This window comes from Columba livia, chromosome 2 (assembly GCF_036013475.1).
Source record: "Columba livia isolate bColLiv1 breed racing homer chromosome 2, bColLiv1.pat.W.v2, whole genome shotgun sequence".
Classification (NCBI taxonomy): Eukaryota; Metazoa; Chordata; class Aves; order Columbiformes; family Columbidae; genus Columba; species Columba livia.
The window spans coordinates 94,940,085-94,962,588 of NC_088603.1; the positions used below are offsets into that span (position 1 = coordinate 94,940,085).

At 41.1% G+C, this 22,504-nt stretch overlaps 1 protein-coding gene across 2 annotated transcripts; it reads right to left on the bottom strand.

The window, feature by feature from the left end:
* Positions 1-358: 358 nt before the first annotated feature.
* BAG1 (BAG cochaperone 1) lies at positions 359-22,490 on the bottom strand. 2 transcript variants are annotated; one of them, XM_005515564.3, is made up of 7 exons: positions 22,340-22,490; positions 18,211-18,339; positions 17,974-18,056; positions 17,114-17,227; positions 16,506-16,613; positions 6,106-6,168; positions 359-3,726 (listed from the first exon to the last, which is right to left on the bottom strand). In XM_005515564.3, exons 1-7 carry the CDS (start codon positions 22,488-22,490, stop codon positions 3,637-3,639), a joined length of 738 nt encoding a protein of 245 aa, XP_005515621.2. In that variant the 3' UTR covers positions 359-3,636. The 2 variants fall into 2 exon arrangements, with proteins under 2 accessions (XP_005515621.2, XP_064908969.1); XM_065052897.1 differs by lacking the exon at positions 17,114-17,227.
* Positions 22,491-22,504: the final 14 nt, after the last annotated feature.

Below are 22,504 nucleotides of genomic sequence, written 5' to 3' on the forward strand. Positions count from 1 at the left end.
TAGTTAAGTTTCTAGAGCACCACCAGAAGGAGATAGGCACGGTAATCCAGCTGTGGGTCATGTCTCTGAATAGATTCCCTAAAAAGTGCCCCTGAAACCACTCAAAACAAGTAAAAAATAATGATAAACACACCCCATACATCCAGACCCTGCAACCCTCAGTGCACAACACAACTTTGAAAAGTGCATTTAAAAACAAACCAGCTTTCCATTAAGCTGCAGCTTGCTGCCAGTCACAGTGACATTTCAGGCTTTGAGTTGCCGCAGCCTTTCAGAAAGAGCAGCATGCATTTTCCCCACCAAAATACAGCCCATCCACAGCCCTTTAGTAACTGCATCACGACCAAGGACAACAGAGAACTTTCCAGAGAACTTTTATTTTTACCTTTTCATTTATAATAATACAATAACTAAAAAAGAGAAAAAAATCTAGACCCGAGTTCCACGGTGTCAAGTACTCCACTCCAAACCACGAGTGACCTTTCGAAGTCACAAAGGTGTTACTCCAGGTTTACAGTGACATTACCTTCAGGAGGAGCTGCCCACAGAGGACGCCACTGCAAGCAGCAGATTTTACACCGTTCCCAGACAACCAGCCGTCCCACAGCTCCAGACCCTGCAGCTCCCTGAACGTCGGGTTTGGTTCACCTCACATCAGCTTACAGGAGCTGGGGGGGAAATGGGGCAAGGAAGTGTGCAGTTCAACTCTCATTTTCACGGAAGACAAGTTTTATGGTAAGGTATTTTGCCCAGATGGCGAATCTGAGGTGTGTGACCACAGCCAGAGCAACACAGCAAGTGGAGGAAGACAACGGGGTAAGTGTAACTAAGGGAAAAGTGAGTAGCTGCTCTTCTGATGTGATTTGGGCAGATGGTTGGGGTGAGGAAATGATTCAGTAACAAAATAGGTATCACAGTACACCTAGACTACAGAATCAGCGAGAATACAGCTTAAGCTTGATTGAGATCTAAGTTTACCTTTACAAATTCTGAAGAATATTTAAAATCTCCCCTTCCTTTGCCCCTCCTCCCACAGTTGTTGTCTGCTGCACTTTTTAAAAGCACAGAAGTTTGCTTTTACTGAAATTTAAGGCTATTATGAAAAAAGTGTAGGAAAGACTCCTCTTTCAAAACTAAGCATAAAAGTCAATCCACTCTATAAGGTCTTAGATAATTCTAAATACAACCATCTGCTTTCCAAAAAGAATAAACTCGTTTTTATATTTGGAAGACAAAAAATTTTATGCTGCAAAAGTTTGTCTTCATACACATACTTCTGTCCTAGAAACCAAACACTGATTCCAGGAGTTAGCCCTGTAAGGTAACTTCAGCTCAGGACAACCAGCCTTCGCTGAACCCAGGTGTGCTGGTGGAGAGGTTCATCATCACTCTCTTCACCTCCGAGTACCAGAACATCAAAAGATCTATTAGGGAACAGTATAAGTTAATCCCGCTGGCTTTGAGATGGGCTGAGGGTGTTTTCACACCAGCACGTCTCTGGGAAGGAGTTCTGAGAAGATGATGTCTGCCTGCAGCCTTCGTGTTCTTGACCAAGAGAGAAAAATACAAAGGAGCAGCAGAAATGGGCACAGCCCCAGCCATGACCACAGTTCCCAGGTCTCTTCGAGGGCACAAGGGGACACTTCGCTTATTATACATGTACCTGTGAAAGTTGAATGCATTAGAGGACTGACATCTGAGAGGGTGAGGATCCTGCCCATTACAAGAAAGTGGAGAATTTTGCACACTCTGAATTAGGAAATGGTGTTGCTGGTGGTTTGAGAGTCAGCTGAATCTGGTCCAGAAGCAGCACCAAGCTAGGTGGGGCTTCACAGAAAATGGCTACACCCAACTCTTTTTCCCCCTAACTTTAAAGTGCTGGAAAAATGCAGCATGACCAGACCAGTAGCCTAGCAAAAAATATCCACAGTCCTACCAAACATACAATTTCCTAACATGATAGATGAGCTTCCTAGGAGTTTAGACCTTGAAATCCTCCACCGGTGCTGAGAAGAGAGTTACATATGGGAAAAATACAATCTTGAAGAAACTGGCTGACAGTAAAATATACAGCAACTCCAATCTTGGTATGGTCAAAAGGCATTTTTGGAATAGAAGCGACCCTTTCCAATGCGGGGCTACCACTTCATTTGTGCAATGGCATTTTTCACTAAATAAATGTTCCTCCACTTACAAACATCAAAGATAATACTTTAATAATAATACTTCAGCTATTATTTAAGGTTTATAACTTATTAGAAGTTAACATTTTTTTACGCACATTTCCTATTCTTATCTTGAAAGGACAACTAATCTTAAAGCAGTCACGTAGAGATAAAGGCTCACTATGTAAGGGCCATTTCTAAACATCGTCGGTCTGACTCATTTGAGACAAAAGAGCTTTTCTTTCCCCACAGAAACAGGCTCCTTACCTCACCAGCCACTGCAAATATGGCTGATCTTCTGACCAGAAGTATCAGTGAAAAAGCAATTCCTGCTATAAGTACGTTAGATATGGGCTCTGACCAACAACTGCAAAGTTGGCTGTGCCTGCTGACAGTTACCATCTTCTGCAAAAGCTTATTTTTCACCAGACAGAGAAGGCTACACATGGCACCGATCTGACTGCAAGAATCAGTCACAACACTCAGACGCATGGCATTGCTAAAATAAAGTTGTGTCACTTTGTAACATTTATAAAAATTCACTGTTTACCTTAACAGACTAAAAATAATCACTGCAATTTTCCATTAAATATATTAATAGCATCACAAATTCAGTGGAATCAGAAAAAAGGTATAAAAAACCCTTTCAAAATAGCTCCTTAGTTATACCTGGCTTGAACTGAACCCTTGGTATATGAGCAGCATGAGTAATCTCATTTCATTTCCCACCATAACTCAAGACAGAACACAAATAATCAAATTAAGAATAATCTATAAAAACCACAGTACAACAGAAATCTATGTAAAAAACATACGTCTGTATAAAGGAGCTCAGTAACAACTTAAAGCACCACTCGAAATTAAGTACCATACATGTTACAGTACATTCCATTGATTATGACAATTTAAGGCTAAAATAGGTACAACTCCCTTACAGTCAAGCTTTCTTATATTTATAAATGCATACAAACATTAAGTAGATACAAATATGTAGGGGGTTTTTATTGCTCTGATTGGTCTACTAGAATGTTCGACTTTTCCAGGTGTTGTCTCAGTTTGCCTTTTTCAATCAAGTTGAAGTCCTACAATTGCAACTTATGGCACTTGTACAATTATAGACCTCCTTTGATTTGAGCTGTAAATAAATTCAAAGACATATCAGACAAAACTGCCCATCACTGTAAACTTTATAACTTAGTTAACTAAACATTTGTCCATAAGATACATAACAATTCACCACAAAGATTGTTTCTGTCATTCTCAGGAAGTATTTTCTTTTAAAAATAATAGGTCTAACCAAGCGGCAAACAAGACAACCAGCAATACATGATTGACTGGTACCAGTCTAACAGACTGTGCTTTAAAAAAAAAGAAGAAAAAAAAAAAGCTGAATACGTGCTCCAAAACAAAGAGCAAACTCTTCTTCTTGCTCATAGAGCAATTATGTTTCCTAATTATGTATGGCAATGCATCATTCTGCCAGCGCCAAATTCTTTGACTGCAGCTTGTCTATTTCTTGACCAATATTTCCTTCAATAGTGTCACACTGGGCAAGAAAAACCTGAGAATAAGAAACAAACAAATGTTACTAGGGATGCAATTACAGCAATGACAGACGCTTCGCTAGACGAGAAACTGCGGTTTCCATCATGAATTTGAAGAAACCAACTCAACAACCACCTTCCAGTTCCATACTGATAATAACTTATTCACAATTTTCTTTACCCAGAATCCAACAGAAACATGACATGTGATGAGGCAATAATGTCGCTGCCCAACCTCATCAGTCCTACCACTGAAGTACCCTGAGTTAATACAAAGTTCATAAACAACAATAAAGGTTCAGACAAGTTAGTGCTTCAGTTTTGAACACGACTTGTAAACTCCTTTCTAAAACACATACTTCCATAGCTGAGGGTAGGGGCGACAAACCTACCTAGCCAAATCTAAAACAAGCTTTAACTAAACCAAGGCCTCTTCTATTTCTCAGGACTACAGGGCAACAGGAATCTTCATCTTTACCAGTAACCAGCTGGTGTGCCTCCAAAGGAAGAAGGCCTCTTTCCAAAAAGGGCAGTACACAGCACCTCAAGCTGCCCGTGAGTTCTTGCAAGTGTAGCAACCCACACACAGCAATTAAGAGTCAGCAGCTACTGGGCACTTGGTTTGCTTTGTGTGCAGCACAACGTGCCAGTATTTTAAGCCAATACATTATTTTAGGCCAATTCCAATGTATGTGAGCACAAGGTAGTTTCTGAGCAGACTCTCCCACTATATATTCACATCTCGCACTCGTTTTTCTGCATCTGCACTAGACTTTAATCATCCAACCAGATATTTAATGTTATTGACATTAAAATGGCATAAAGAAACTTCCCTTTAGAGCAGCTAGCTGTTTTGCCAGGTAACTGTTTCTCAACCATTACAGTGTTTCAAAGCGCCTATCTTCAACAAGCATCAACCCACTTCTGTAAGGACTCAAGGGATAAAAAAGTCAAGGTGGTAACAACGGCAACTGCTGGCTGCAAGTGTTTTACATCTGTCTTCCCATTCTGGAAGGTATGTGATTGCCAGCAACAGAAGGCAGTTAACAGCTCCCCCTCACTTTTATGAATACTCAAGAGAAAATAAGAATAACCTGCCATCATTTTCTTGCTCTGGAAAAACAAATGTTTCTTGAGTGCTCTGGTCTAAAACCCTGAAGCCCTCAAAGCATTCATAACCTACAGTTGCAGAACACTGTGCCTATAAAAGCACATCAATAATTCTGATATCTGCTCAACAGAGTCTCTTTTATGCATTAATAGCAGTACTTATACAAAGCTCAACTTATTTCTCCAATAACTTCACCCAAGAGTGGAGCTCTAGTAGCCTGCCATGAGGTTTATAGCCATAACTCTATTATAAAGTTTTCTGCTTTGCTCGGGCCCATGGAATCAGGAGCATGTTCAGAGCCCCATACAACCTGGCTACACCAGCAACGACCTTCCTTTCAGTTTGCATTCTCTGAACTTCCCTCTGCAACTGAGTACAAAGTGCTTTGTCCCTAAAGCTACAAGAAAAAAACATTTCTACTATGAAGTACTTCATGGTAGGGGTTTCTCCAAAATAAATGCCTATTAAAAAAAAACAACTCGGAAACATTAATGGAAAGTATTTTAATAAGGCTACTGTAGAAGGCAAAACCTTTCAACTCCATATATGAATGCAAGGTACCTTCACAAAAAACTTTCAGAAGCCTCACCTGTGGCTGAAGTCAGCATAATACAAACAAAACCAGTAATACAAGTAGCATTACCATTCATTTATGGAAGTTTGACTTTGCGGGGTGGAAGGATGAATTCCAGTATTTATTAACAAACCTGCAGTTCAAGGTCTCTAAGGAAACAGTGCCCAGGAATTTATAAGCATCACATAATGGCAAAGCAATTATAAAACCCACCCCTCAGTGTAGCTGCTCTCCTGTACAGCTTTTACTTTAGAGACTCACTCTCCATAGAACGCTGGTGCATTGCAATAGAAGCTACATTTTCAAAAGAACACCTCCAGCGAGGCCCAGCAGGAGTCACAGCTGACTGCATCCTTGTGCACAGACCTCATTCATTACTCCAGCTCATCAAAATAAGGGAAAGGAATAATGATTCTGTTTTCTTTACAAGTTATCAGAATTACTTTACATCATCAGGCAGCCATAAGGCCAACTACTAACGTACACTACAAACATTATCTGAAAACAGCGTGAACTATGAAAATCTGTATTTTTGTACCCTGTTTTATAAAGCCATTTAATACTTCTCAATGGGAGGTCATAAGAAATACCAATGTAAGAACAAACACCAAAAAAAATCTAAGCTCTGAACAGCTCTCATTTTCACAAACTCTTGGTACCTTGCCCAGCATTAACAGAAACCAAAAAAACCAAAAAAAACAAGAAACTCACCTGAACCCTTTTCACCAAGCCTTTCTTTTTCAGTTTGCAATCACTGAAATTCTCTGGCAGATTCTGCAGTAAAATAAAGAAACAAGCGGATGCAGCTTAATGTTGAAATTAACATATTAAACCTAGGGCAAAAACTGAATATTTCAAAGAATCCTCTGAACAGGCATCCTGAAAATGCCAAGCCTGCTCACTGAGGATGATTACACAAGAGAGAACTTAAAAGCCATAAATTCAAGAAGTCAGGGATGCAGCATGCTGATTGTGAAGAACTGAGCCAGCAAATTTATCACGTGGCTTTAGGTAGGTTACAGCAACAGACTACAGGCACTGCTTTTGTCTGCTGCAGTGTATGGTAACTGTTGTGCTGAGCTTCCACTTCAGCTTTTTTCAGAGAGTATAAGACAAATTAATTACCTACAAACACATTAACTCAAACACTCGCCATCATTAGAATGTACCATCAGCAACACAGACAGGGCCAGCCTGTTTCAGCTGGTACATCTGATCTTCTCGGCAATCTACTCTTGGGAGGCCGCAGATGTGAAGCGTTACATGCTGACGGTTTTTAATTTAATTCAACTGCGTTATTTTCTGTACTCCTACCACCCAACATATTCACAGATGTCATCTTCACAAATGTGATATGCTTCGTCCTTTTGGAGCTGCGTGAAACTGGGGTGTTGGTGGGGAACAGTGCTCAGGTTTACCATGGTTTTTTTAAATCAGGTAAAACATCTGTACATATGATTAGCATTATACAAAGTTTATGTGAACATTCTTAGAAACACTGTGCTCTCACTGCTGAAGATGCATAAAAATCTTGCAGTTTCTCACTGGCATACTTTTTACTTTCTACCCTAAGTCCATCTCAAGAATATAGGTTTCCCTATACTACTCTGTGTTTCATTTCAGCTAAAATGCGAGCTCCACAGGGAGGTTTAGACACATGATCCTTTATAACAACCAAAGGAAAAAAAAAAAAGTGTTCTTTTAGCATCCAGCAAAACATCCATGGTCTTAATATAGGAGTGTTGCGTATAACCTAATATAGGAGTTAAAAATACACAGGACTCCACACTAAAAAAAACAGTCCATCATGGGAAGTTCAGGGATCCCACTGCTTCAGTATTTGTGCAGTAATTAGCACACTATGATACCAGACAAAGAAATAATAATCAGCAGGCTTAGCATGCTTTCCCAGAACCATGAGTGAGGAGAAAATAAACACACAACAGAGTGAGCTGGGACACATTCTTACATCTCCAAGGGCAATCAAAAGAGACTTCAGAGCCTTGGAATGGTTGGCAAAAGAATATGGAGCACAGGTAATTTTTCCCTCTACCCTTCCAGTTGCCGGCAGCAACACTAGAAGAAACAGATGGACCCAGTCTATTAATACATGGCTCTGTGGCTGGTGTCGCCACCATAATTTGGGTTTTTTTGACAATGGGATGGCCTCCATAGCACTGGGTTTGCTGGCGTCAGATGGGGTCTTTCTCAAAGAGGTAAGAGGATCTTTGCTCACAAGGTAGTGGGGGTCATCGACAGAGCTCTAAACTAGGCATGATGGGCAAGAGGGACAGTATCAGGCTTGCGCGTGACAAGCTGTGGCATGAGACACCAAGGATAGAGGCATGGGGTGCTAGCAAGAGCCCTCAGCCTGTCGTTTTGAGACATGCTGGCCACACTCGAGCAAACTTGAAGGCTTAGTGAGATGACACAGGGGCTCCTGATTTAATAGGAGACAAAAAAGAAACACTGGTGAAATACCTCAAAGGAATTAAGAGGTGTTCCTCTGAGAAGGTGATGCAGCTGACAGCCCAGCTGAAGTGCCTCCACACCAATGCACATTGCATTGGCAACAAACAGGAGGAGCTGGAAGCCACTGTGCTGCTAGAAGGCTACGACCTACTGGCCATTAATGAAACTTGGTGGGATGGATCCCACAACTGGAGTGCAGTGATTGATGGCTACAGGCTGTTCAGAAAGGACAAGCAAGGAAAGAAGCGTGGAGGGGTTGTCCTCTACATCAAGAGATGGATAGAGTGTGAAGTGCTGTCCCTGAACAACAGCCACAAGCAGGTTGCAAGCTTATGGGTAAGAATCAGAGACTGAGGCAACAAAGGAAACCTTGTGGTTAGTGTTTCCTATATATGCATGCCCCGATCAAGGGGAGCCTATTGATGAAGCCTTCTTAGCCCATCTACAGGATGCACCACACTTGTAGGCTCTTGTCCTGCTGGAGGACTTCAACCACCCCAACACCTGCTGGAAAAGTAGCATGGTGAGCTGCAGGCAACCCAGGAGTCTCCTGGAAGCCATTGAGGATAACTTCTTAAGCCAGGTAATAGACAGCCCTACCAGAGGGGATGCAATACTGAACCTGATGGTCACCAAGGCAAGTTTGCTGATCGGTGACATCAAGATTGGTGGCAGTCTGGGCTGCAGTGATCACACACTTATGGAGTTCTCAGTCCTGAGGGATGTGGGACAGGAAAAGACAGGACCCTAAATTTTAGGAAAGCCAGCTTCCAGCTCTTCAAGGACTTATCCAGTAGGATCTCCTGGGAAACTGACCTCAGGGACAAGGGAGCAGAACAGAGCTGCCAGATCTTTATGGAAACTTTACATAGAGCACAAGAGCTCTCAATCTCAAAAGACCACTATGGATAAGCTGAGATCTGCTGGTCAAACTAAAGGTCAAGAAGGAAATGTACAGGCAGGGGAAGCACAGACAGGTATCCTGGGAAGAATATAGAGACACTGCCCAGTTGTATAGGGCTGGGGTCAGGAAGGCCGGGCTGGAGCTGAACTTGGCACGGGATGCAAAGAATAACAAGAAAGGCTTCTACAGGTATGTCAGCCAGAAAAGGAAGGTCAAAGGAGGCGTACCCTCCTTGATGAGCAAGACTGGTGAACTGGTAACAACGGACAAGGAGAAGGCTGAGGTTCTCAACCACTTTTTTTGGCTCAGTCTTCACTGGCAAGCTCTCCTCCCACACTTCATAAATCTATGGGACCTGGCAAGATGCATCCCAGAGCCCTAGGGGAACTGGCTGATGTAGTTGCCAAGCCACTCTCCATGATATTTGAGAAGTCATCGCAGTCATGTGAAGTCCCTGGTGACTGGAAAGAGGGAAATATTGCACCCATTTTTAAAAAGGTAAAGAGGACGATCCCAGGATCTACTGAACTCTCAGCCTCACCTCTGTGCCTGGTAGGATCACGGAATACATTCTCATAGAAGCTCTGCTAAGGTACATGGTGGACAGGAAGGTGATTCAGGACAGCCAGCATGGCTTCACCAAGGGCAAGACCTGCCTAACCCACCTAGTGGCCTTCTATGATGGAGTGACTACAGCAGTGGACAAGGGAAGAGCTACAGATATCACCTATCTGGACATCTGTAAGGCCTTTGACATGGTCCCCCACAGATCCTTTTGGGTCTGTACTAGGATCAGTACCATTTGATATCTTCAGTGATCACAGAGACAGTGGGATCAAGTGTACCCTCGGCAAGTTTGCAGAAGACACAAAGCTGAGTGGTGCAGCTGACATACCTGGGGGATGGGATGCCATTCAGAGGTACCTGGACACGCTCAAGAAGTGAGCCTATGTGAACCTCATGTGGTTCAACTAGGCCAAGTGCAAAGTTCTGCACCCACATTGGGGCAACCCCTGGTATCAGTACAAACTGGGGGATGTATGGATAGAGAGCAGCCCTGCAGAGAAGCATTTTTGGGTACTGGTGGATGAAAGATTATAGACATGAGCCATCAATGTGCACTTGCAGCCCAGAATGCAAATTGTATCCTGGGTGGCATCAAAAGGAGCATGTCCAGCAGGTCAAGGGAGGTGATTCTGCCCCTCTGCTCCACTCTGGTGAGACCCGTCTTGGAGTCCTGTGTCCAACTCTGGAGCCCTCAGTACAGGAAGACGTGGACCTGTTGGAGAGGGGCCAGAGGAGGCCACAAAAATGATCAGAGGGCTGGAACAGCTCTGCTGTGAGGACAGACTGAGACAATTGGGGTTGTTCAGCCTGGAGAAGAGAAGGCTCTGGGGACACCTTATTGCAGCCTTTCAATACTTAGAAGGGGCCTATAAGAAGGATGGGGACAGATTTTTTAGCATTTAGATTTTTTGTCCTGTTGTGACAGGACAAGGGGTAATGGTTTTAAACTAAGAGAGGGGAGATTCAGACTAGATATAAGAAAGAAATTTTTTATTATAAGGGTGGTAAAGCAGGGGCACATGTTGCCCAGAGAGGTGGTAGAAGCCCCATCCCTGGAAATATTCCAGGCCAGGCTGGACAGGGTTCTGAGCAACTTGATCTGGTTGAAGATGTCCCTGCTCATTTACAGATGTAGAAGTAGCTACATTTATACAGTCCTAAAATTACATTCGGTCTTTTGAAGGTACCTGTGAGGCTGATGTGGCCCCCAGTGAAAATGAGATTGACACCCCTGATTTACAGTATTTATAGCTGTCACAGGGAAGAAAATGTTTAAAAAAGTATTATAAAGCTATATGAAGTATTCAAAGGGATCTTAGACACAGGACCACAAAAGAAAACGTTCCTATTTTTCCATTGGTTTTCGACAACACAATTTACTTTTTAAAATGAACAAAATATGACGAGATATTTAACATAAAGAGAGCATTTGATGTGTACTATTTTGACTACATATATGTAATAGTCTGAAAGCACAAAGGCCGTTTAGGTCTAATTATTAATGGCTGATTTTCACCAGGAAACAAAGATGTTATCTCACTGTCACAGAGATTCTTCTATGCCTTGAAGTTTTCCATTACTTTGAACTTCTTAATAATCAAATTAAAAATGAAATTATGCACTCTCAGTTACAATACCCATCTCCCTTTGCTGAGTACTTATTTCAGGCTATATTTTCTGAAAGAGATTCTGGCCTGTGCAAGTATTCCTCGCATTCTAAAACAGCAAAATAACAGACAATTTTCTATCATCCAAATAGACCTAAGTTAGTTTTCAGTAGCAGACAGGGAACTCCAGCTGGGCTTACCACACAAAGTCTGTTTCTAGAACAGATACTGGTATAATAACTGGAGGAAACTTTGAAATGTGAGTGTAGAGAAGACATTCAGACCGTTGCTATTTTTGACAACATTTTTCAAAACTGATCTTTTTAATTACATTTGCACATGCTAACCTCTGTGTTTGCTTGCACACCCTCATACCTGTTTGTTTGTCTTCTCTTTCTACTTAAAAGGTGTTTTGCAATCAAATCAGTAAAGTTTAAAAATCTTAACATCAAATTAAATCTCACAGTCTCTCTGTTTTACCTTAGTCAGCTTACATCTCCTCTCCAGGAATACGTTGTCCAACTATTCAGGATTTAACAGGTGAAGCTGGCAATAAACCTTAAGTCACAATAACATTTCAATATTTAATTAAATTCAAATTTAATTAAAGAAGCAGTAGCTTAAGCCTAGGCAGTGCGTATACAAAGCGCTTGCCAAATCTTCATTTTGGTGCTGGCATTGCTTGCAGAGCAGTTTGGATTAGTATAAGGCTTCCTACTGCACAGCATATTCTTTTATAGTACATCTCCTCTTGGCTTTGCACTTTCTCTGTGCCAAACCCCTGCTCAAGTCTCCCAGTCCCTGGACCGTTTGGTCTTAAACTTTCAGAAGTGATTGCAGCGCTGGCTTCATCCCCACAACTTCTGCAGAACTCCTAGGCACAGGTTCTTCATCCTTTCCGCAACCACACAGACACGGAGATGGAGTCTCCCTGTTACCACAACTACTTCCCACCTCACACCCCCAAATTCAAACGTTTAACCACATCTCAAGAGCTCACACCCCGCAGACACACAGACAAGATGCACTGCAGAGACACACACGTTACATCCTCAAAGATTTATCTTTTGTATGGACAACACTCATGCTTTATACAAGAGATCCTCAAACCAAATCACTGTTTACACAGTAATAAATTAATGCACGTGTGCTTTCCTGCCTCCAGATCTTCGCTATTCCTGAATAAACTATGAACCCAGAATCCCTCTCTCCTGAGCACGACTTCTTACAAAACACAGACTCTCTCATCATTTCTTTGCTCTCTCCTAGCTGATCTAACAAAACCACCTCCCACTGCCAAAGAACATCACCTTCACCTCTGCTCAAGTTCTGCTTGTTTTGGAAGTGCTTCCAAAAATGATTTTTAAGGTTAGGGTTACTACCTCATCTTTGCTCTCCTCTTTGGTTATTTCTTATTTCCTAAGCCATGGACCCCAGTAGGTAATATCTGATGGCTGAATCCACTTTATAGCAGTGTGGTCAGTTAATAAACAAAACAAACGCTCATCATTATTTATGACTATCTTACCAGACCCAAAGGGACACCATTCTCAAAACACACAACCTCCTACATGAGCAGTCATTAGCCATAATAGCTAGAAACATTTTTGCTTTGTTATCAGATTGCTTAAAAAATAAGAATCACTCTGCTACACACAGCACCAATGCTAATTAGTTGCAAACAAGATTAGATTTTTCCATCTAATAGGAAGCTTTTTCACCAGGTTCTTTTAAAAACTCAAAACAACATATAGTGTTTTATTTAGTGTCTAGTTTTTATTGACAACCAGCCCTTTGTTTTTTTGAAAGTATTTGTTAAATAAATTGGTAAACTGGGTAAGCCCATTATGTTGACACTGAAACGTTTTCATTTAAGTAGACATCTGAGCAGTTATTAAATGGCAGCATTCGTCAATGGGTTTTCCAAATGCAGAACTGGTAATTAAGTGTTCTGCCCTCACTAAGAGATGACAGGATTTTCATACTCCTTGTGCTCTAGAAAAATCTTCCCCCAAAGCTTTGATTTTACATTTATGAATCGTGCTAAGATATTTAAGAACTATAATAAGAAATGTTTATCAAATATTTACTTATCCAGATAAGTTAAAAGGTTTAGTAATAAGTTATCATCTTATTGTAAGTGGCAAGATCTCCCAGAAGCCTGGGAAATCTTTGTTACAGGTACAGCGGTGTTTTCAGAATACTTCTTTCTGTTAACCCTTGAAATGTTAATTTGGTATTGATTTGCCAGATGACAAGTATAGCAGGGACAAGGAGACAGTGAAAAAAGCTTCATCAGAACAGTACAGTAATTTAAGCAAATTTTACAGAGGATTTATAACAAAAAGTATTCTCACAAAAGGAGGATGGAGCACCAGAGAATAATTATTAGTCAGTAATGTCATCAATGTCCTCAGTACTTATACATGCAATGTGACAGATGATTTTGTCATGAACTTATGTAAACAAAATCAGAGACTGGTATTTCAGAATAGAAAGCTTTTTTTTATCAGTTGTTAGAACAACCCGTTGTCTGCAATATTGTCTTTCTTTCAAACCTGCCGTCTAGTAAGAAATCACCATGAGAACAAAGCAATCTCTCAGATTACAATATCAGTGAACAGACTTCATGTAAGTTAGAGCAGTCTCACAAGAAGCACATGGTGTCATGACTGTGGAGCTAAATTTTCCTACTGACCTCAGAAAAGCTTTCCTTCGTATTTCTGGTGATACACACACACACACACAAATCTTCAGCTGTGGAACATGACACAATTTGTTTTCCTCCCAAAGAAAATTTCAAAGATCTGTGGCTTTTGGGAAGATCTGACTGAGTCACAGCACTCAAAATTTTGTGAGATTCTCATAAGATCCCTCTACCCTTCTTGCTTTGGAAGCAGTAGCTACTTAAACAAGTGTAATGTTAAAATGTTTAAGTAACAGCAACTCTATCCAAAACCATCCCTTCAAGACTCTCCTTTCACATCTGTGGCAGTGACAACATTGTATTTTTTTGTTCCCACCCCAATACTGTATGACTACCAACCTACTTCTCTTCTTAAATCACTTCTTTTAAATTCATCGGTGTTGAACACATGAAGTATAGTAAAAAAGGAGTATTAGTTCCAAACTCAGCTCCTCTAATTAATGAGCTCGTCTACTAACAGTAAGAGGGTGACATCCCTAGAATAAACAGAAAACAATATGCCGGCTTCCTCACCTCTATAAGCTCTCTATAACCATATGAATCTCATTTTGTATCAAGGTAGATGTTTTGATTGATCCAAACAATGTACAACAGCCAAGACATTTTAAAGAGCTTTCATAACAATTCCGCCAAATAAACAAACTGCAACAGTTAAGAGTGAGCTTGCTGGTGCGTTTCACTTCTACACTGCATCTATTCTTCTGCCTTCACAGAAAACAGCTCACTCAGTCACTTTTTTTTTTCCTCATCTTTTTTTAACAAGCTATGTGTTCAACAGCATTCAAGAGATCTGTCAGAACTTGCTCTTTACTCAGCTAACAAAAAGAATACTAAATACTGTATAAAATATTCTCTGGAAGGTTTATGCTTTTCTGTTTTGCATTTCTATTTGCCATTTTTTACTTCAGTGGAACCCATTTATTGTTCATATACCTACCTCATGAATGTTTGTCTTGTTGCCTCTGTATGCTGCACAACTACAGCACAGCTAAATAATACCTCAGGAAGCAGGTGGCCTGTTCATCTGAGCTGGTGTAATAGCAGTACAGCAAAGAGCTACATTTTATGTAAAAACTCTGCCCAACTACATGTATCTCATCTGCAAGATGCCACAGAAGTTTCACAGAACTGACTTTGGTATGTGCAGTGTAACTTCAATCACTGGTAACAAAAACCTTCACTGATTTCTTGCTCTTGCTCTCTATTTCCTAAACCTAAACATGAAGCCAATAGGTTATAAGTACTCGAAAATCTTGTCGTAAATCATCAAACTCCCTTGTTCAGTATTATTTAGAGTATTTTGGATAAGGAGACAGATAATAGCATGGCTTTCTGTTTAAGCAATGCAAAAAGTACCAGAATCAAAAGTAAACTTGGGACACTCAGTTTGGATTAATTAGGAAGCAGTTACAAGGGTTTTTTCAAGGCTGCTTTTGCAGGGTTCCAGAACTGTACACCTGCCTACAAGTACTGACTTTTTCCTAAATAAGACTTAATATCAGAAACTGAAGAGATCAGAAATAGGCTTTAATACCATCCAATTGAAACAGTTGCCACCTTATTGCTATTTTCATAACACATAGCAAATCTGCCATTTCAAACAGGGAACCAGTCATACAAAGCCTGTATGTCTAACAGTATTCTAGAACTGTCAGCAAAATATTCTCTTCTATATGAGGCAGAAAAGAGAAATTTTAAGACTTTAAAAAACTTAGCATACTATAATTTTATAGAAGTACTTAATAACTGTTGGCTATAACAAATATCAAAGGCTAGTTTACCATTAAAGGTGCACAATATGAAAGGAGAAAATAAGTTAATGAGCTCTCCACCATTCCTATGAACACATCCATTGTACAGCATCTGAAAATGGCCAGTTAAAATTATTACTCTATGATTTAGTCTGCTACTGAACTTTTTCAAAGTGTGCGTCAATTAAGCTACATTAGGTCACTAATTATAGGCATTTGCATGGAATCTTTCTGAAACAACCCCATAAGGGGTCACTGTAGAAAAGAGTAGACCCAAAGACATCACTACCACAGAAAGGCAGCATTTTCCCCTCAGAGTAGGATATTATGATCATGATGTGCAACATAATTACTTAAAGTTTACAGAGAAAGACCAGCAGACAAAAACACACAATAAGGAAATAGCATAGATGTCACAATCTTCTGTTTATCTCTGCACATGTCCCTTATTCTCACCTAGCTCTCAGCTACTACATGACACAGAAAGATATATACTATACTCTGGAAATATGCTGTAAGGTTACGGTCCATTAATGACTGTGAAGCACCTGGATATACCCCAGTACATTCCAAAGAAATAATCCAGTCCTCAATATACAGGCATCTCAAAAGTACTGTCAGTCCACAGACAACTGACCAGAAAATTCTTCAGCCTTCAGGACCTCTTTGTTTTTACACAATATAGAATACAAAGTTTATCTGGTGGCGGTTCTTTTATCTTTTTCCAGACCTTTAATGTTACCACAAAGTTTAACTTTAAAGTTTGCCAAGACAAACTAAAAGGGTAAAACTTGAGTAAAGGATACCCATTTCATATAGTCTTAAAAGGCTGCTGCCCCAAATTAAGCTCTTCTGTAGAATGGGGATGCATCCACAGGCATTAATGTCACCATTTATAAACAGATGCTGCCAATAGTCTTTTGGAGACATACAGGGGCAAGAGCTGGATACTAAAGGAAAAATGAGCAAACCAATTAACTAATTTTCAAAGCCAAAATAATTTGGTTTAGTATTCTAAAATACCAAATAAATTACAATCAAGATATATTCTTAACAGTCAGTTTCTGTTGGGATTTGACCCTCTTCTGTGGTTATTTACTTACAATGGCATCAATCTGTTCCAGAATCTTCATAAACTGCTCTGCAGTTCCTTTTATCCTCTTGTCCAGCTTTTTTAGTGCTTCTGCTTGGAGATCCTTTGCTAAAAATCCCTGAGGAGGAAAATGAGAGATGGAAAGACAAAATTATTCCACACCCTACAAAACACTTAACTTAGAAAATCCACCACAGCAGAAAACATCTTTTACTATTTCTGTAGTTTCAAGTATGATAGGGACTCTAATATCAACCTGTATTTTATCAGTCCTTGACCTGCTAAATGTAAGATCTGCAAGGTTTACTTAAAAAGGTTAAAGTAATAGACATTCTCCTTTGGACTTCCAGAGAACTCGTCATGTTTTTCTAGATCTAAAGAATATAATTTATTCAACATGCAACAATATTCATCCTTTTTCCAAACAGCACCATGCCTCCATTTCACAAACCCATAAATAGCAATTGACATTCAGTAAGAATTTTGCAGGCCCCTTGGGCAGTTAAGAAGGGTAGCCTATTACTGACTACACAAAACCTTTAAGCAGTATTTTTTTAAAAATATTCATACCTACAAAACTGTTTTGCAAAGATATAAAATGATACAAAACTGGCATACCTTCTGGATACTTGTGAACTCTTTATTAACTTCCTCTAACTTATTAGCTATTTGCTCCACTGACTTCTCCAAATCTTTTAACTTCTTTAATTCAGCCTCTTCTTCTGGACTATTCTGTGTATTCAAAGGTACAACATTCACAACTATGGAACAAATAGAGTCACTATGCAGCTAAAAAGCAGCAACAGTGGTGCTACAGACATAGGCTTTTGCTGATTTAAAGTACATACTACACTGTGGTTATTCTTTCCGTATTTTAATACCTATAAAGTATGCATCTTCCCAAGTTCAACTACAAGTACAGTCGAAGTGGCAATGTATATAAACATATTAAATTAGATTAATTTGAAGGGCACATTAAATGAGATTAATTTGAAGGAAGAAAGGAGTGCAAACAATCTTCTTTTTGTTAGCTTAGCATCTTGAAAGTAGAGGCAACTTTTAAATCACAAGATGCTACATTGTCCTCTACTTGGCAAAGCCAGCCACAAGTCTTTTATTGGAAATAATGCAGCAGACTCAGTAGCTACAGCTTTCCCCACCACCCCCCAAAAAAACAGATGAGTACACAAGGTCAACAGTGCACAGAAGGTTCATGAGGACTGAAAAGCAATAGATTACGCAGAAGTTTGTCAGTAATAGAAGGCAAAGTCAGTCAATAATGTCATAATAGTGTCATTTCAGAAATGTATAAACTGCAGAGTTATTTGCAGTACAACATGAGATTGAACTCAACTTTGTGGGTTGGTATACAAGAGTAGGTTAATACTGTAACCTGTTTCTGTGTTCAGCAGCTGAATCACTGACAGAAATACCAATAATTTAAGGTAAAAAAAAAATAGTCTAAAGGCAACACTTACCCTTTTCCCAATCAACATGACTTTGCAACCATTTTTAACACCAAGTGCTGACAAAGGTTGCTCCAATTCTTTCAGGGACCTCCCTAAATGCAAAATGAGCAGGAAAAACAAAACAAGACAAAAACCACAACAGTTAAAATGTAGATAGTGGCATGTCTTTTTAAAGACATTCAAAGCATGGACACCTGAAAGTGAAATGTATAATCTATAAGAAAGATTGACAGATTTATACGTTACCTTTGTAGATCAGCTTCTGAAAAGGAACTGGTACTCCAGTGACTTGTTCAATAAGCACAGCCATGTCTTGTAGTGTAGGTTCACCATCTTCTTGTGGAGAAGCAACCCGAATACTGTGTTTTTCATTACCTAACAAAAACCAGAGTAACAGTAATAGTTACTGTTACCTAGAAAATATTACAGGAAATCAATTTCTAACACTCATTTCCATTAATGCAGAGAGTTCTCAAATCACTGATTCTCATTTACAAACATAATTTTCAATCAAATAATTCTACTGCATTTCCATTTGCTTGGATTGACTTACCTCAGCTGTTAATTTTGTTTCACATTCTAATAACATGAAGATTTGGATCAGGCATATTCTACCAGCATATAATGCTCCTGCTAAATACTATTCCACACCTCTTTTTAAGAGTGTAGATGGTGTCCAGACATCTCATTAGCTAAAGTACAAAAGCCCACACCTTTGTGATGTATTCCATTTGCTACTTGTAGGAACTTTTAATGGCATGAGTCTTGGGCAATCTGAGACAATTTCTCACTTCTTTTGCTCCCTACTCCTCATATATGAGAAGCAAGTGGTCAGTGTCTACCTTGCCGCCCCTCCACCAGCCACCTGAGAGAATTCTAACAGCCCAAAAATTATTTCTCCCCATAATGCTGCTGACATGCAGCCTCAACCACTTTGAGAGGTGTGAGCCTATATATCACCTTTTGCTTATGGAGCATCCTATTCAGGCTCCTTGAGGTTACTCGCATGTAAACAGCAGGAAATTCTTAGGAAAAAAAAGGAGTATATCTATTAATCTCTGCTTTGCAACAGACCCTTTCTATGACCCTCTGCTCCCACAAACGTAAGGCCTGTCAATCCGAAGGCACCCACAGGAATCAGCCAGCGGCAAGGGAAACCAAGACTGGCATTTTTTACTTTGCAGGAAGACTCCTTAGCAAGTACCAGAAATAAAACTATTCCTACGGCGCTAATTTGAAGTGCACGTATCTTTTACAAAGAGAAGCACTAAAAGTATTGCTCTTAAAATGTTCCAGCCTCCCAGAGTCACAGGACCAGTGACAGTGACCTCAAAAACTTGCAAGCTCCAACAATATTTCTTAATTCCAAAATGGTTTCAAGTTGAAAATTTTATTACACAAAGTGTACCCTTACGTATGTTACAGAATCGCAGAATTACAGAACGGTTGGGGTTGGAAGGGACCTCTGGAGATCATCTAGTCCAACCCACCTGCTAAAGCAGGTTCAGCCAGAGCAGATCACACAGGAATGTGTCCAGGTGGGTCCTGAATGTCTCCAGAGAAGGAGACTCCACAGCCTCTCTGGGCAGCCTGTTCCAGTGCTCTGGCACCCTCAAAGTAAAGATGGTTTTCCTCCTATTCAGATGGAACCTCCTGTGCTTCAGTCTGTGCCCATTGCCCTTCATCCTGTCATTGGGCACCACTGAAAGGAGCCTGGTCCCATCCTCTTGACACCCACCCTTGAGATATTTATAAACATTTATGAGATTCCCTCTCAGCTTTCTCTTCTCCAGGCTGAACAGACCCAGCTCTCTCAGTTTCTCCTCATAAAAAAGGTGCTCTAAGTCCCCAATCATCTTCATAGCCTGCCACTGGACTTCCTCCAGTAGTTCTTTATCCTTATTTTCCATAGACAGAGCTTCTTATCAACTTGTTTTAGGAAAAGAAAACTATTTAGGTCCTAACCTCAATATATTTTAAAAAGTTGTTCTGATATACATAACTGTTTTATATAAGGGCTGTGCCCATTAGCAGTTGAGAGGAAAAACCAAACAAATACCTCAAGTTTGCCTAGCCATAGAAACAGTTTTAATTACAAATGAGCACCACCTTTGGCAGACTGTCAAAAAAATTTTGCTGTAAATTCACGACAATATGAAATCATCATGAAAAATACTTTGTTGGTTAGAACTGGTATCATAGCTTACCAATCTGCTTCACTAAATGTCAATACTATATTTAAAATAACCACTACTGAAAAAAAACAAAATCTTCTTTAAAAAAGGTCTAAATACTTTTAAAAAACAGGTCAATTCACTTTCTTCCAGACTGTCAAATGATACATGTGGACATACTCTTTTTTAATCTTTATTTCTACCTTTCCCCACTTTCACACATGCCTGCAAAACTTTAATAAAAATGTTTGTGCTAAGTAGTAAACCAGCACCTGACAGCAGCAGGTACCAATCAGAGAGCTGTCCAAGATGAAGGTTGCCTTCTGTTCACAATCTATTAATGAGAAAATAATTACCAGATAAGAAAACAACTGGAAGTTGTTCTTCACCAAAGACTCTCAGATAAAACTGTCAAGTGATAAAGGAAACATTTTCACAAAATAATGTAACAGTTTGAAAACATGCATGAGCAAGCAGAAATAAACAATAAGCTCTAAAGGTGGAAAGAATGGCACCAACATAGTGCATAAGTAATAGGGGCTGAATTTAGTATTCGAGAGTTTAAAAAAATAATCCATTAAAAAAAAATTTAAAAATCACAAATTCTGTTAACAAAAACCTGCTGATAAATATCTTGTTGATTTACTACTTTACCATCCTTCTCATTCCTCCTACTGCCTCACATAGATCCAGCTCCTCAGAATTTACCCATGCTACTTCCCATCTTATTGTTAAGAACTGTAGAGTCCAAGCTATTCTTATGTCTTTGCAGTAACTTTTCATATTTCTTTGCAGACTTAACCGCATCTTCCCTTCTTTTCCCTCCTCCTGTTTCTCTTCCTGGGGGGAAAAATATGTCAATCATGTCAGCTGGCCTTTGAGCAGCCCATTTAATCAGGTCAGCACCCAACTGTCATACTGAAGAAATCATCACTTTCTGTTGCAATCTTACAGAATCATAGAATCATTTTGGTTGGAAAAGACCTTTAAGATCACCAAGTCCAACTGTTAACCTAGCACTGCCAAGTCCACCACTAAACCATGTCCCTAAGAATCCCATCTATATGTATGTTAAACACCTCTAGGGATGGTGACTCAACAGCCCGTTCCCATCCCTTACAACCCTTTCCATGAATAAATGTTTCCTAATATCCAATCTAAACCTCCCCCGGTACAACTTGAGGCCATTTCCTCTTGTCCTATCACTTGTTACTTGGGAGAAGAGACCAACACCCTCCATGCTACAACCTCCTTTCAGGTAGTTGCAGACAGCGATCAGGTCTCCCCTCAGCCTCCATTTCTCCAGGCTAAAGAGCCCCTGTTCACTCAGCTGCTCCTCATCAGACTTGTGCTCCAGACCCCTCAGCCACCTCATTGCCCTTCCCTGGACTCACTCCAGTAATCTTGCAAATATTCAAGCTTATTCAACAATAAAGATGAGAACCCATTAGGCAGCCCCTAGGTAGCCCCTACTTTTAACATACAGTGCTGACTTCAGTGTTATATTTAATTTCAATGAAGATAGTTACCAAAACCAGTGAGCTGTGCTCAGTGCTCTCTGGCAAGCGCCGCCTCATCACCTGTTTCCACCATACATCCTCACCCCTGTGCAGCCAGTTGGATCACCTTGTTGATATAGACAAAGCTATTATTTTTTCCTTCTGTTAGACGAGCTTAAGCGATCCAGCTTAAGGGAAACAGCAGGAAGACCAGGCCAGCAAAGAACTGAAGCCTTTCGGGAGCAGCCGGTATTGAGACCAGCCTAAGCAGAGGCTGAGCCGTGCCCCTGGGCCGGGGCAGGCCCTGCCGCTGGCCCAGCGAGGCCAGGGCGCTGCGGCCTCCGCGCTGACAGCCGCAGCTCCGGCACCTCTGCCTCCTCCAGGCTCCGCGGAGCCGCAGCCGCTAAAGCCGGTCACACATCCGCCCACCCGCCCACCGCCTCCGGCCGCCTCCCAGCGCCGCGGCCCGCGCGTCTGCGGGACAGCCACGGCCCCGCCCGCCCCGCAGCGCCGGGCTCCGGTTGCCAGCCGAGGGAAGCCTGGCGGGGACGGCTGGAAAGGGCGGCGCGGGAGCCGGGAGGAGCCTCCCCCAAGCTGGTCCCGCCGGGGGCCGAGGCTCCGGGGCCAGCTCGGGGCGCGGCGGAGGACACCGCAGGCCGCGCTGGGCCGCATGCCCCTCTCCCTCCCTGGGGTGGCTCTTACTGTAAGTGACGGTGACGGTAACCGGGGCTCCAGGCGCCGCCATCCCGCCCCGGCACAGGGAAACCGTTCTGCGGGCGCTTCTCGTGGCGCGCCGATAGCGCGTCACTTCCGACCCAGAGAGGACGTGACGCCAGCAGGAGGCTGGCACCATCGCCGGGGTGACGG